Below are 13,604 nucleotides of genomic sequence, written 5' to 3' on the forward strand. Positions count from 1 at the left end.
GGGCGTCATGAAGGCTACACAAAGTGCTTTACCACTGAGGTACATCCATGGTCCCAAGATTGCTCTTTACTCATTTTGGTTAGGCTATTTGGTTAGGACCTAACTGCTGAATTTAATACCAGTTTAAAAATAAACCTGAGTAACAACAGATGGAGTTTGCTCATAGTTCTTGAGGGACATTATTTAGTTGATATGGTTTACATGAGTAAAGTGCAAGCTTATTAACCTATACTTTAGTTTCCTTCTAAAATTAAGTTCGTTTCATATTTTATGTGCTTGTATTTTCTGTGAAGAATAGTGTATTTGCAATAGCAGTGTTAGCAGGCAACTTTGAAGTCCTAAGTATGATAATTTTTTTTTTTGGCAGAAGCAAAGGACTTTGAGATTCTTTTATACTGATGTGTAGGAATAAATTTAGACCTTAAAAACAAATGAGGAATTTTTATAGCTTAAAAGCAGTGCTTTGCATATTTCAGATATTAGGCCTCTTTATAATCTGTTTTTTAACAAAATGAACTCATAGAATCTTATGTCTGGGACATTTATTTCTGGAGGAACGAAAATAAAGATCTCATTCCTGCTTTTAGGCAACTAGAATTGTTTAACATGAATTAAAAATTATAGGTCGGCGTCGGCCCCGCCACCTCCCGCAGCCACCTTGTGCTCTCACGCACATGTCCAGCATGTCTGCCGAGGACCAAGATGGAGCCCCCACTCAGCCGCATCCGAGAAGGAGCCCCAGCTGCCTGGCCCCAGAGCGGAGAGCGATGAGGATGAGAAGGACAAGGAAGAGGAGGACAAGGAGGACGAGGAGAAGGACCACGACGAGGAGGATGACGACGACAAGGAGGAGAAAGAAAAGAGTCTCATTGTGGAAGACAAGAGGGAAAAGAAAAAAGTAGAGAGGTTGACAATGCAAGTGTCTTCCTTACAGACAGAACCATTTACAATCGCACAAGGAAAGGGGCAGAAACTTTGTGAAATTGAAAGGATACATTTCTTTCTGAGCAAGAAAAAAAAACAGATGAACTTAGAAATCTACACAAACTGCTTTACAACAGACCAGGCACTGTGTCCTCATTAAAGAAGAATGTGGGGCAGTTCTGTGGCTTTCCATTTGAAAAAGGCAGTATCCAGTATAAAAAGAAGGAAGAAATGCTGAAAAAGTTTAGAAATGCCATGTTAAAGAGCATCTGTGAGGTTCTCGATTTGGAGAGATCAGGTGTAAATAGTGAACTAGTGAAGAGGATCCTGAATTTCCTAATGCATCCAAAGCCTTCTGGCAAACCATTGCCACAATCTAAAAAAACTTCTAGCAAAGGCAGTAAAAAAGAACGAAATAGTTCTGGAATGTCAAGGAAGGCAAAGGGAACCAAATGTCCTGAAATTCTATCAGATGAATCTAGTAGTGACAAAGATGAGAAGAAAAACAAGGAGGAGTCTTCAGATCATGAAGATAAAGAAAGTGAAGAGGAGCCACCAAAAAAGACTCTAAAAAAGAAAAAGTGAAACAGAAAGCTGCTTCTAAAAATAAAAAGTCTGTAAAAAGTGCACACATTAAGAAGGCAGATAGTAGTACCACCAAGAAGAATCAAAACAGATCCAAAAAAGAAAATGAATCTGAGGATAGTTCAGATGATGAGCCTTTAATTAAAAAATTGAAGAAACCACCTACAGATGAAGAGCTAAAAGAAACAGTAAAGAAATTATTGCCCAATGCTAACCTGGAGGAAGTCACAATGAAGCAGATTTGCAAAGAGGTGTATGAAAATTACCCTGCTTATAATTTAACTGAGAGAAAAGACTTCATAAAAACAACTGTAAAAGAGCTAATTTCTTGAGATCAAGGACAGAGACAGATGACTTGTTCCCATAGATTTGAAGATCTGATTTATACTGTTATACCAGCAAAGAGAATGTATTTCCTTTCCTAAATCCTTATTAAGCATTGTGTTGGTAGGACTTACTGCTGACTTTTTTATCTTGAGTGTTACCTAAATCAGTTGGCTGTTTTAAATTGCATTACTATGCAGTTGTTATTTAAAATCTTGCATGGCAGTAATTGTTCCTTGCTTTTATAGCTGTATTTTGTACATTTTGGATTTCTTTATAAAAGGTCATAGATTCTTGAACAGTTGTGGGTTGTGCACTTAATACTAGATTGCTTAAGACATATTTTAGTCAAGTAGAACAAAACTATTATAGCCAGCATTTATACATGCAGAGACTTGCAGTATTTACTATATATTTTGAATACACATCTCTTCTGTCAGTGTGAAAACTCAGTGGCAGTGTGCTTATCTGTAACAAGTTACAGCTGGCCAGGTGACTAAATTGGAACTTTTCTACTGCATGTGTATATATGTCAAATTGTCAGCATGACAGAAATGACAGATGTTATTTTTGTATTTTTAAAAATCAATTTTTTTATATAAAGTTTTTTTTATTTGTGCAGATCAGTTTTTAAATTCAACGTAGATAGATATCTTTTCACTTGTAAACTATGAAATGTCAGTGTAACAGTGTGACAGCAGTTTTCACTGAATTCATTAGAATTCAGTGATGGGAACTCTGAAGGAACTGTCTAGTTCTGCTTTGCCTCCAAAGAGTCATCCCTTTGTAGTTTGTGTTAATTTTGCAAAAGTATCTGTGGATGCATTTTACACTAAGGATAGACCAAAATCAACACATCAAAACTTCAAACACTTTGGGAAAGGGTGGGAGTAAGTACAAGCACATTTGGCTTACAGTAAATGAACTGATTTTATTAACTGCTTTTGACCATATAAAATGCTGATATTTACAGGAAATCTGGCCACCTTCATAATTATGATAAAAGTACTAGGTATAATGCCAGAAGATAATGTGTAGGTTATAGCAGTTATCTCTGACAAAGAATTTCTTAAAAGTAATATTTTTAACATTAAAAAAATGTAATGTGGAATCAAGGCGCTTGGGTTTTAAATTTTGGCCTATCAAGATTCAAGGTGATCAATGTAGGGACCATTCCTGGTCCTGTCCATGATAACCTGCCCCCCAAGATCCTGTACGTGGGATGGAACCCAGGGGTGCTCCAACACTGAGTTACATCCTCAGCCCTTTTGGAGACAGGATGTCACTAAGTAGCCCAGAATGGACTCAAACTTGTGATCCTCCTGCCTCAACCTCCTGCGTAGCTGGGATTACAGGCTTTCATCACCATACCCAGCCCACTCCTGAATTACAAGATTTAAATTTTGTTTTTTAAATTAATGCTCTTAATCAGTTTTAACATGCTGCCTATGAGATATCTGATGTACCAGTTGAGTGTTTAAAAATCTTTGCATCATAGAAATGTGTATATATAAATGATTTAACAGGTATTTTCACAGGTTTGTTTCTTGATAAAGTCAAGACATTAGGGAAAGGTATACTTAATAAAAATGAATGGAATAAGCAACTAAATGAGACCTAAAAATTGGCCTTTGGTTTTAAATATCTGTTCTTACATACCTTGCCAATAAAAATTAAACAGTGGTATTTAAAAAAAATTATATAGCACAGTGGAGTAAGCACATAATGTGTTTTTAAAGTTTGTGGAAACATGGAAGAAAAGCATATGATTATTTATGAGAATACTTAAGGGAAGCCTTCACAGAAGGAGTCACCCTTAAAGACAATCTGTCCATCAGGAAAACAGTTGAGGAAGGGATATTGCAGATGGGAACAACATGGATCAAGGTGCAGTGTGTAGCCCATTCAGGCAACCTCACATGGTTTGATACACTATGGAAACACAGTACATGGGGAGAATGGTAGGAGATAATGTAGAAAGATGGGCAGGAGATAAATCATGAAGTGGCTTACTTATGCCTTTAGGCAAAAGGGAGCCACAGAAGAGTATAAGAAGTCATAATCAAATTTATATATTTGAAGGAAATTCTGGAAAGATGGAGAGTACAGTTTTAATATTCATGTGTCTTATAACTCCTTTTCATATACTATTTTTTGAAGCCAGTGAAACATTCTCTAAGGGAAAATTAGAGATGTTTTTGTAGCTTAGTCTCGACTGCACGAATTCTCTGGCAGAGAACAGGAAGAGTTATAGAGTGGGACCTCCTGACGACTAGAGAGACATTATTCTTTTTTGGTAAGTATCCAGATAGAACATTTAGGAATACTGAATGAACTTGGCTGCAAGAGGAAATACCTCAACTTATCATCTTGCATCAAATATCATTCCAGAGTTGATGCTGTAAGACTTTTTCTTCCTTTTCTGCAGAATCACTATGTAAGAGGATAAACTCCCTGTGGGTTTATTTTTAGGGAGTTATATGAATTACAGGCTTAAGTTGTATTCTCAGATCTCTAAATATACATGGTGCAAATTGCATAGCAGACAAGAAAATAGTAATTTCCATCATAATCTTAATTTCAAAGAGCATAATCCCCCAAGTAAAGCCTAACTAGTGTTACTTATGCAAGTCAAAATAGGTTCAGAAGAGACAGCAGTACCATGAAAATTGGTGGGAACCCCCAAGTAAGATTTCCTGATGCTTGCCTTTGCCTCATTTATATTTATATTTATATTTTCACAACTTGAATTTCTATGTCTAGGACTTCACTAGACTGTATAAGTCTAGTGACTTAGAAAAAGGCCCACATAAACCTTTAGGAAAGGTCACCTTTGTGCTTTAAAAAAAAAAAAAAAAAAAAAATTCATCTTCCTCCAGAAACATTTGGACTGGATTTCTCCCACTACTTGTCCCCTTGGCCAAAAGTAATGTAATATACAGATTGACCAATTGTACTTAATTACCCTAGTAAAGTCTCTATAACTTTAGACTTAATCTTAATTGCTTCTTGTTTCAGTCACTTATTTTTTTCTCCTAAAAAGAAAAAATAGAAAATTCTGTTACTCATCTGAAATGTGAGTGACTCTCTTTCCTTTCCTCCTGTTACTCAGCATTGGCAGCTGTATCACAGTTGTTACATTGGCCAATCATGGTGGTATGAAGTTTTGATAAATAGGGAAAGCCAGATACAACTGTAGTGGAAATCTCCTTTTGGGTAGTGTCATAGTGGCAGGCTATTTTTGTACATGTATTATCATTTCACATTGGTGAAACTCCATAAATTGTAACAAACAAGAACCTTTTAGGTCTCAGGTATGGTGGCATACACCTGTAAATCCAGCAACTCAAGAGACTAAGGCGGGAAGATTTCAAGTTCAAAGCCAGCCTTAGCAATTTAATGATATCTAATTCAAATAAAAAAATAAATAGGGCTGGGAATGTAACTCAGTGGTACAGCACCCTGTGTTCAGTTCCCAGTCCTATACACACACACACACACAAACCAACCCACCATATCAGTTCTTGTTACTTTACAATTTTGTGAGACACCTTGAGAAAAGAACATCAAGGAAACATGGATCAGGGTGAAGAGTGACAATGAGATCATAGTCCTCTCACTTGATTAAACTGTTGTTTTTTACTTTTGTATTCGACTTTGTGTTTTCTTTTAGACTATACCATTTAAAACAAATAAACAAGTATCTTACAAAATACACAAAGAGCTGCAGTAGTTTTCTAGACTTTCAATTATTTAAGCAAATTGTAGCAGACTGCAAAATACTTCTTGGCAGTTGGAACTTGTCTGTTTTTAATAAGGCCATAGAAAGGACAAGGTTCCAAATCATTTTTAAACTGCTAAAAACTATCTAGAGAATAGCTGCTGACATAGAAGTCAGATGACACTGAGACATCTGGCAGGCTTCCTCTCCTTGCTGCTGTTGTAAAATCTACAGGGGACAGCCTGGGTTTTAAAAGAGGAGTGGCATCTTTGGAATCTCCAGAAGAGTCTGCTGAAATTAAAATAGACCCAGTGCCTTCTAAGTGACAGAAAATAGAATGTGCCTAGGGATGGCAAAAGCAAGACACGAAAACACAATTGGATTGGCCTAAGGAAATAGATGCAGACCTGAAGCTCCAAATTCTGGAACTGAAATGTCTTCTAGCTTTTTTTTTTTTTTAACTTTTAAAGCAAATCCTTCTTTGGAAAAACAAGTAGTATGTGAACTATGAGGTTGTGAAAGAAGAAGAAGGCTTGAATCCAGTCAGATTTTTGGCCTAAAATAAGTGACAATTTAGTTAAAAGTAAACATGACAGTTTCAGTGTTCTTCCAAAGAAGATCATTGTTTATATCTCTGTATGAACGTTTTTAAAGTTCTGGGTGATTGAGACAGGTAAAAAATTAATAAATTTTAGGTTATTAATTTTAAAAGTTTGCCAGTAAACAAACAAACAAAAAACTACAGAGGGCCATTGTGGTAATTATAATTTGTGGTATGTTTTTAGTATATAATTACCCCAGTTTGTGAAATGCTTTCTTTTAGGCAAAACTTTCTAAGGTTAATTATGTTTATAAAATAGTATCCTAAGTTTAATTTACAGTATTAGAAGCACAAGAAATTTAAACAGGCCTCTGGAAACAAGTTAAAATCATATTACAGGCAAAGTGATCCAAAGGAAATAAATGACTCTTCAGTGATTTTCATGTCCAGGAGATGATCACTTTGTAACACATATTAGCCTATACAAACCAACCATTGTGTTTATAATACGTTCAGTAGTCTCCTGAGAACTGTAGAAATTATCAGAAGAAAAAAGTCCTCCCACTCAAATTGTTTCAGTCTAGCTGAACAGACTCTATAATATTCTGTATATGTATTCAGACACTAGATATTTAAAAATACAGTTTAGTAAATGGTACTTACTTTTAAGTAATAATGATTGCTGGTTTTGAATATTTACATACATTTACTCATTTAATCCTATTACAATTCTGTGAGGTAGATATTATTCCCATTTTACAAATGAGAACACTTTGGAACAGAGAAGAAACTTTCCCCAGGTTATGCAGCTAATAAGCAGCAAAGTCAGAATTTGAATCCAGACTGACTCTAATACCCATGATTTCAACACCTTTTCTGTAGTGCCTCACATAGAAGCAACAAGCTAGATAATTTTTGTTAGATAATTTGAAGAGGATAATACTTGAGCTGAGTATTGAAAAAAGAATGTGAATCCTTGGGTAGCATGGAACAAGAGTAGTTGTTTTGTTTCCATACTGGGGATTAAACCCAGGACCACACAAGGTAAGGCAAGTGAACTGAGCTGTATCCCCAGCCCTTTAGGAGAGTAGTTTATATAGGGAGAAGATGCAGGAGAAACCAGAGAATTGTGTAAGATAGGCATATGGTAATATGTAATATAATAATAGCACAAATTATTTCGTCTTTACCACATACGAAGTACAGTGCCTGTACAGATCTCTCATCCTTGCCACAATTCTATGAAATCAGTACTCTTATCTTCAGTTTGTCTAAATAGTTAGTAGCAAATCTAGGATCAGGATACAGATGCTGGCTGGTTGACTCCAAAACTGAAACTTTTACCTGTGCATTACTATAGAAGAGGGAGTGTGGTGAATATATTATACCCTCAGATAGAGCTGAGGGATTTTATTTAGTAATTAATGGAAAATAATATTGGATAGGTTAGGTGGCCAGTGATTATGAAAATTTTTGAAAACCAGATAAAAAGCCATTTGATTAGAAAAATGGGCTATTTTGTTCTAATTACAATGAAATGTTTATTGTACATAATGGGCTTATTCCTATTTAACATGTGTTAAATAAATATTCTTTGAAAGCACTTAGCAGAATGCTTGGCATATTGTAGTTACTCAGAAAATGTGAGTTATAATCTTCTAAGGAACTTAAAAATTTCTTCCTTGTACTGTGGATGAAAGATGAAAAAGTAATGCTCTAACCCCTGTGTCCAGCAGAAATATATGAACCACAGATGTTATTTTAAAATTTCTAATATCCACATTAAAAGTAAAAGAGAAACAGGCAAAATTAATTTTAATAATATATTTTTTATACCTGGTGTATATTATTAAGATATTTTTGGGTACCAAGTTGTCAAAATCCATTGTGCATTTTACGCTTAAAACTGTATATTTCATGTTTTTTAGGCAACTTTTTTTGCAGTTATGACTAAAAGAACTGAAAAGAACAGTTTTAGAGAAGGAAAAGTTTATTTGGGGGCTCATGGTTTCAGAGGTCTCAGTCCTTAGACAGTCGGCTCCATTCTTCCAGACTCAAGGTGAGGCAGAACGTCATGGTAGAAGAGTGTAGCAGAGGAAGGCAGGTCAGGACATGGCCCCCAAGAACAGAGAGAGAGACTGCATGCCCCAGATACCAAATGTATACCCCAAAGGCACACTCCAGTGACCCACCTCCTCCAGCCACACCCACCTGCCTTCAGTTATCACTCAGTTAATCCCTATCAGGAGATTAATTCACCGATTGGGTTAAGGCTCTCATAACCCAATCATTTCACCTCTGAATATTCTTGCATTGTCTCATGCATCAGTTTTTGGGAAACACCTGACATCTAAACCATAACAGATGTGCTTAATAGGCCTGTGTGGCTACTGTATTGGATACCACAATTTTATGGTTTTATGGTATGAAATCTGGTGTCAGATGACTGGAGTTTGAATCCTATTATTGTATTTCTTAACTCTGTGTGTATTTACTGGTTACTTAATCTGTTTGTGCCATAGCTTCCTGAAATATAAAATAAGAAAACTAATAGCATATACTTTAAAGGGTTATTGTGAGAATTAACTGAGGTAGTATATGCAAAGCATGTAACTTGGTATCTGGAAAGTAGTAAATGCAAAATAAATGCTTATTTTAATAATTCCATCAACATTTGTTGTTGGGGCCGGGGTTGTGACTTAGTGGTAGAGCACTAGCCTAGCACGTGTGGTGTGAGGCACTGGGTTCCATCCTCAGCACCACATAAAAATTAATAAGTGAAATAAAACTATTGTGTCCATCTTTAACTAAAATTTTTTTAAACATTTATTATTGTCCTTAAGTAATAAGCATTCCTTAGTTCCAGTGTCTTTTCCTTCTTTGATATATTTCATTTTCCTCACCTAAACATTCCTACTTAAAATAGGCCTGGTGGCATATGCTGTAGAATAATGGCATCAGTTTAGGAGTTTGAGGCCAGCCATCTTGGGCAACGTAGCAGGCTTCATCTCAAAATAAGTAAGCAATGTGTAACATTCCCACTTAAAAGTCTAAACCAACCACTGAATCGCAAGGGATAATTGATGAGCTAGGAGATAAAAAGGTTATGAGTGGTATATGTTTGGCATGATATACTTCTGCTGCATCCTGTAGGGATGTAGTTGATTTTCCAGTTTTCTCTTATATTTAACAAACTAATCAGGTCTTTTGGCTGTGTGAACCTAATACTGTTATAGATGTTTCCTCAATCAGAAAAAAAAATTCACATCTAATAACAATTTTCAACTTCATTGCTAACACTGGAATACAGAAAGTATCCTTTGTCTTATCCTCCTTTCCCCTCACCTTCAAAGTTCTGATTGGACCTTTTCTTCCCTCAGCAATTTGGGACCAAGCTGTATAATCAATATTGTTTTCTTTCCTGCTATTCTATCCTTAGAGGAAAGTGCCCCCCTGCTGCAAAAAAAAGTATACTGATATATCACACCCTCTTTTGTAACTGTTATGTAGATCAAAACATAAAACGTTGCCAACTCCCTGTACCTCCTCCTAATAAATACCCTTTCCACTTCCCCACAGAACTACTGACCTGTTGCTCACTCCCTTGGCTTTCTAGCTTTTCTTCATATTTACCAGTGAAGTGTTTAGCCCTGATCACTGTAGTTTGGTTTTGCCTGTTGATGAATTTCGTATGAATGATGTCATATGGATAATTCTTTGCTTAACATATTGCAAAATTCATTCATATTGTTGCATGTTATAGCTATTCATTCTCGTATTTCATTGTATGAATACACTAGTTTGTCTATGTATTCTATGGTAAATGGATAGGTTTTTATTCTAGTTTGGGGCTATTATAAATAGTATTCTTATGAACATTCTTTTGCATATAATCATGCTTTTCTATAAAACACATCCAAGAGTAGAATTGCTTAGACATAGAAAATGAAATCTTGAACTCTGGTAGGATAAAGTCAAACTTTCCAAAGTGGTTCTACCAAATGATGTTTCCACCAGTGGTGTCTGAGAATTTCCATTGCTATATAGCTGTGAAAAAATGGCAATTTTTTTCCAATTTTAGCCATTCTGGTAGGTGGTAGTAATATCTCACTGTGGGGTTAGCATTTTTTCCACTAAGAAAAATTTAGTAAACAGTTTCTGAAAATATTGACTGAGATGAAGCCTTTGGGTTTTAAAATTTTCTTACTTTCCCTGTCTTTCAGAACCATAATCAAATGTTGATACTTTTTAGAAAGAGCATTTTAAATTTTAACTGGAAAAATAAAAGCAGTTAGTTTGGAATATTGACCAAGATTCATTCTTTATACTTTTTATAGGTTTCTCTAAAAAACAGATGTGCTATTTCTCTTCATAATTATTAAGTTGGCATTCCAGGAAGCATAACAATTACTGATATAAGAGGTATGGTTTGTGGTTTGTGGAGTTGGATTTAATGAATAAATCTTTCTAGTTCCTCTGGAATTGAGTTTTTTTTTTCTTTGTTAGTTTTTTTTGGGGGAAAGTACAACCATAGCAACTAATCTGGATGACACTGAATGACTGCTAACTGTTGACTGAAATAAAACAGACTTTTACCAGCTCATGGATAATATCTGAAAGGTACAATGACACAAGATAAATGTCTGTGTTCCACTCTGAAAATAGCAAAAGGCAAGAGATGTATGGAACCAAGAGTTAATTGATGGTAAATGTAATCCTACTTTAAAAATGCTTTGGCATAATGAAAATTGTGCCATGATTTCTGTTTTGCACAGGTAATACTAAGAATGGAAAACAATTAAGAAAAAGTTATGACGGTTGTGATTACTGATTAAATTTTGTAAATAATCTCAAAGTATGTGAGTGCATTTTTTAAGTCTTACATTAATTGAAAAGAAACTGATAAGAATTTTTCCAAAACTGAGGATCTAAAGATAGCAGTTTTGTAACTGTTTATAAGTGTAAAATAATCATATTGGTTTATTCTCTAGTTTGGTGGAAAACTATAAGTTTCTAAAATAATTGTGAAATAGAGTAATTTAACCTTTGACTTTGTCCTATTATCATTTAGTAGTAGTAGGATTTCTTAAATTGTTTTGTTTTTCAATGTGTTCTATTCCGTTATATATGACAGTAGAATGCATTTTGGCACATTGTACACAAATGGAGCACATCTTCTCATTCTTCTAGCCGTACATGGTTCAGAGTTACATGGATAGTGTAATCATACATGTATGTGTATACACATATATATTTTGAGACATGGTCTTGCTCTCTGTTGCCCAGGCTAGCCTCAAACTCCTGGGCTCAAGTATAACTTCTGCCCCACTTTCCTGAGTAGCTAGGATTATAGGCATGAGTCACCATGCCTGACTTTGTAGAAGAATTTTAAACTTAAAAGTGTGGTTATTTACTTATTAATTCATTACTTTTAGTACTGGTGATTGAACCCAGGGTTGCTCTACCACTAAGTTACATCCCCAGCCCTTTTCATTTTTTATTTTGAGACAGGGTCTCATCAAGTGGCCTCAAATTTGAAATCTTTCTGCCTTACCCTACCTAATAACTGGGTTTATGATATGCACCAATGTGCCTGGTTAAGTTTAGTACTTTGAAAGGACTGATGTAAACTTCATTTTAAAACAGTAATAGTTAAACTTATAAGGTGGTAAATAGTTAAAATGTAGAATCTTATCTACCAAAAGGAAATTAGGGGAAAATAGACTGTACGTATGGCTATTTTTGATGCTAAATAGGAATGAATGTTGTACCAGTTGTGGCTTATTCTTTCTTCTGCTTGACTTAAAACTTGGAAAATAATTGGTTGCATAACTTTTGAATTTAAACTAAATTTATGTTTTGACTTTAAACAAACTATTCTTCCCTGTAGCATCACAAATAGTATTTAGAGGTATTAAAGAGAACTTGAAAGATTTCTGGTAAAGGTAATGAATTTTATTTAGGAATGAATGATGGAATGGAAATTTAGTCAAATGAAAACAAAGATTTCTGGTTTCTTTTTAAAGAAGGTAGTGTCTTGCCAGATGCTGTGGCACACACTATAATCCCAGCCACTTGTGAGGTTGCTGCTGGAGGATTGCAAGTTAGAGGCCATCCTCAGCAACTGGGAGACTTGCTGTCTCAGAATAAAAAATAACAAGAGCTAGGGTGTTGGGCAGTGGTAGAGCACTCCTGAGTGCAATCCCCAGTGTTCCCCCCACCCCCCAAAATGAAGTTCTTTTTATAGCACTTTCTCCTCTGCTTGGCAGTGTTTTATAATCAGTTAAACAGTGAAAATACTTTGATTATTGTCAGGTTATAACCAATTGATTTGTTATTGTTTTCCTTTTAGATTCTAGTAGTCTAAATAAAAATGAGAGAGAGAGAAAACCATAAAAAGTGAAATATGGCAGAGACAGGAGTATCCATTTCTGAACTTACTCCCTTTTTCACTTTTAAGACAAAGATACAGACATCACTGTAAAGGGGAATGTGGAAGACTTTGGCCTGCGAGACACATCCAGTGTGGCATCAGCTGATTCCTTTACTTCAGTAGCAGAGGTAGGAAGGACATATATATTCCTAAATATTCTTAATGAAAAAATTTCTTTTCCAGCAATAGTACGGTTTTGCCATTTTATGGTAATTTCAGTTCTGTTACCATTTATTTAGCACCATTTATTGATGTGGTGGATACCAGGATATGGGGTGAATGTAATGTGAATATAAGCTCCCACAGGATCTTAGAGTCTCTTTAAGGTGGTGGGCATATAAGCACATTCTCTAATGGGCACTTTCATAGGCTATAGCTGTAGATGAGACAAAAGAAGTTATTGTAAATGGAAAACAATTTTCAGCTTTTTAAAAAAGTTTTTAAAAGTTCAGATTCTTTAGTTCACAAATAATACTTATAGATATTTTTCCAAGGAAGTGATCAGATGCAAAGATTTATATATAAAAATGTTCACTGGCATCTTAATAATAATGAAAAACTGAAAGCAATCTAATGTCCAATAATGGATATTTATAATTTGAAATATTATGAGCCATAAATATGTTTTTGATCATTTTTAATAGCATGGTAGTATATGTTAAGTGAAGAGGATTAAAGTTTTATAGAGGGCATATGATTATAATTATGTAAAAAGAAAAATATAATACAAATATATAAGCACAGGAAAAAAGCTAGATATAAATACACTAATGTGTGTATTTGTATGTGTGTAAACATTGGTGTATCATTGAACACCTATAACTCTGTAGATCATTTATTTTCTACTGAGACTGCTTGCAAAGAGGTCATCTTTTTATAATTTTTTAAACTTAAAACAGCTTAAAAACACATATGACCAATTTTACCTCATAATATCTGCATTTTTATGGCAGATTTGGGTATTGTCTTTTTTTATATAAACAGTTTTATGTATCTAAACAGTATTATTTTTTATTCTATAGTGTTGGAAAGATTTAGGTGCTTTAGGTGTTTAGATACTTTGTATCCTAAACTTT

General features: G+C 34.8%; 2 protein-coding genes across 2 annotated transcripts in view; both read left to right on the plus strand.

The window, feature by feature from the left end:
• The window catches only part of MIGA1 (mitoguardin 1), a 76,939-nt gene that overhangs the window by 44,305 nt on the left and 19,030 nt on the right, over window positions 1-13,604 (plus strand). The window contains 1 exon segment of the mRNA XM_079138087.1: window positions 12,556-12,656. Coding sequence (XP_078994213.1) covers window positions 12,556-12,656 — 101 coding nt within the window.
• LOC306653981 (protein DEK-like) lies at window positions 8-2,406 on the plus strand (the record flags this gene model as incomplete). Its single annotated transcript, XM_079127188.1, is given in 4 exon segments — window positions 8-39; window positions 625-1,012; window positions 1,015-1,489; window positions 1,492-2,406. Coding segments are annotated over 4 exon segments (1,245 nt in total). The 3' UTR covers window positions 1,842-2,406.

The sequence above is a fragment of the Sciurus vulgaris genome (assembly GCF_902686455.1).
Source record: "Sciurus vulgaris genome assembly, chromosome: 1".
NCBI lineage: Eukaryota > Metazoa > Chordata > Mammalia > Rodentia > Sciuridae > Sciurus > Sciurus vulgaris.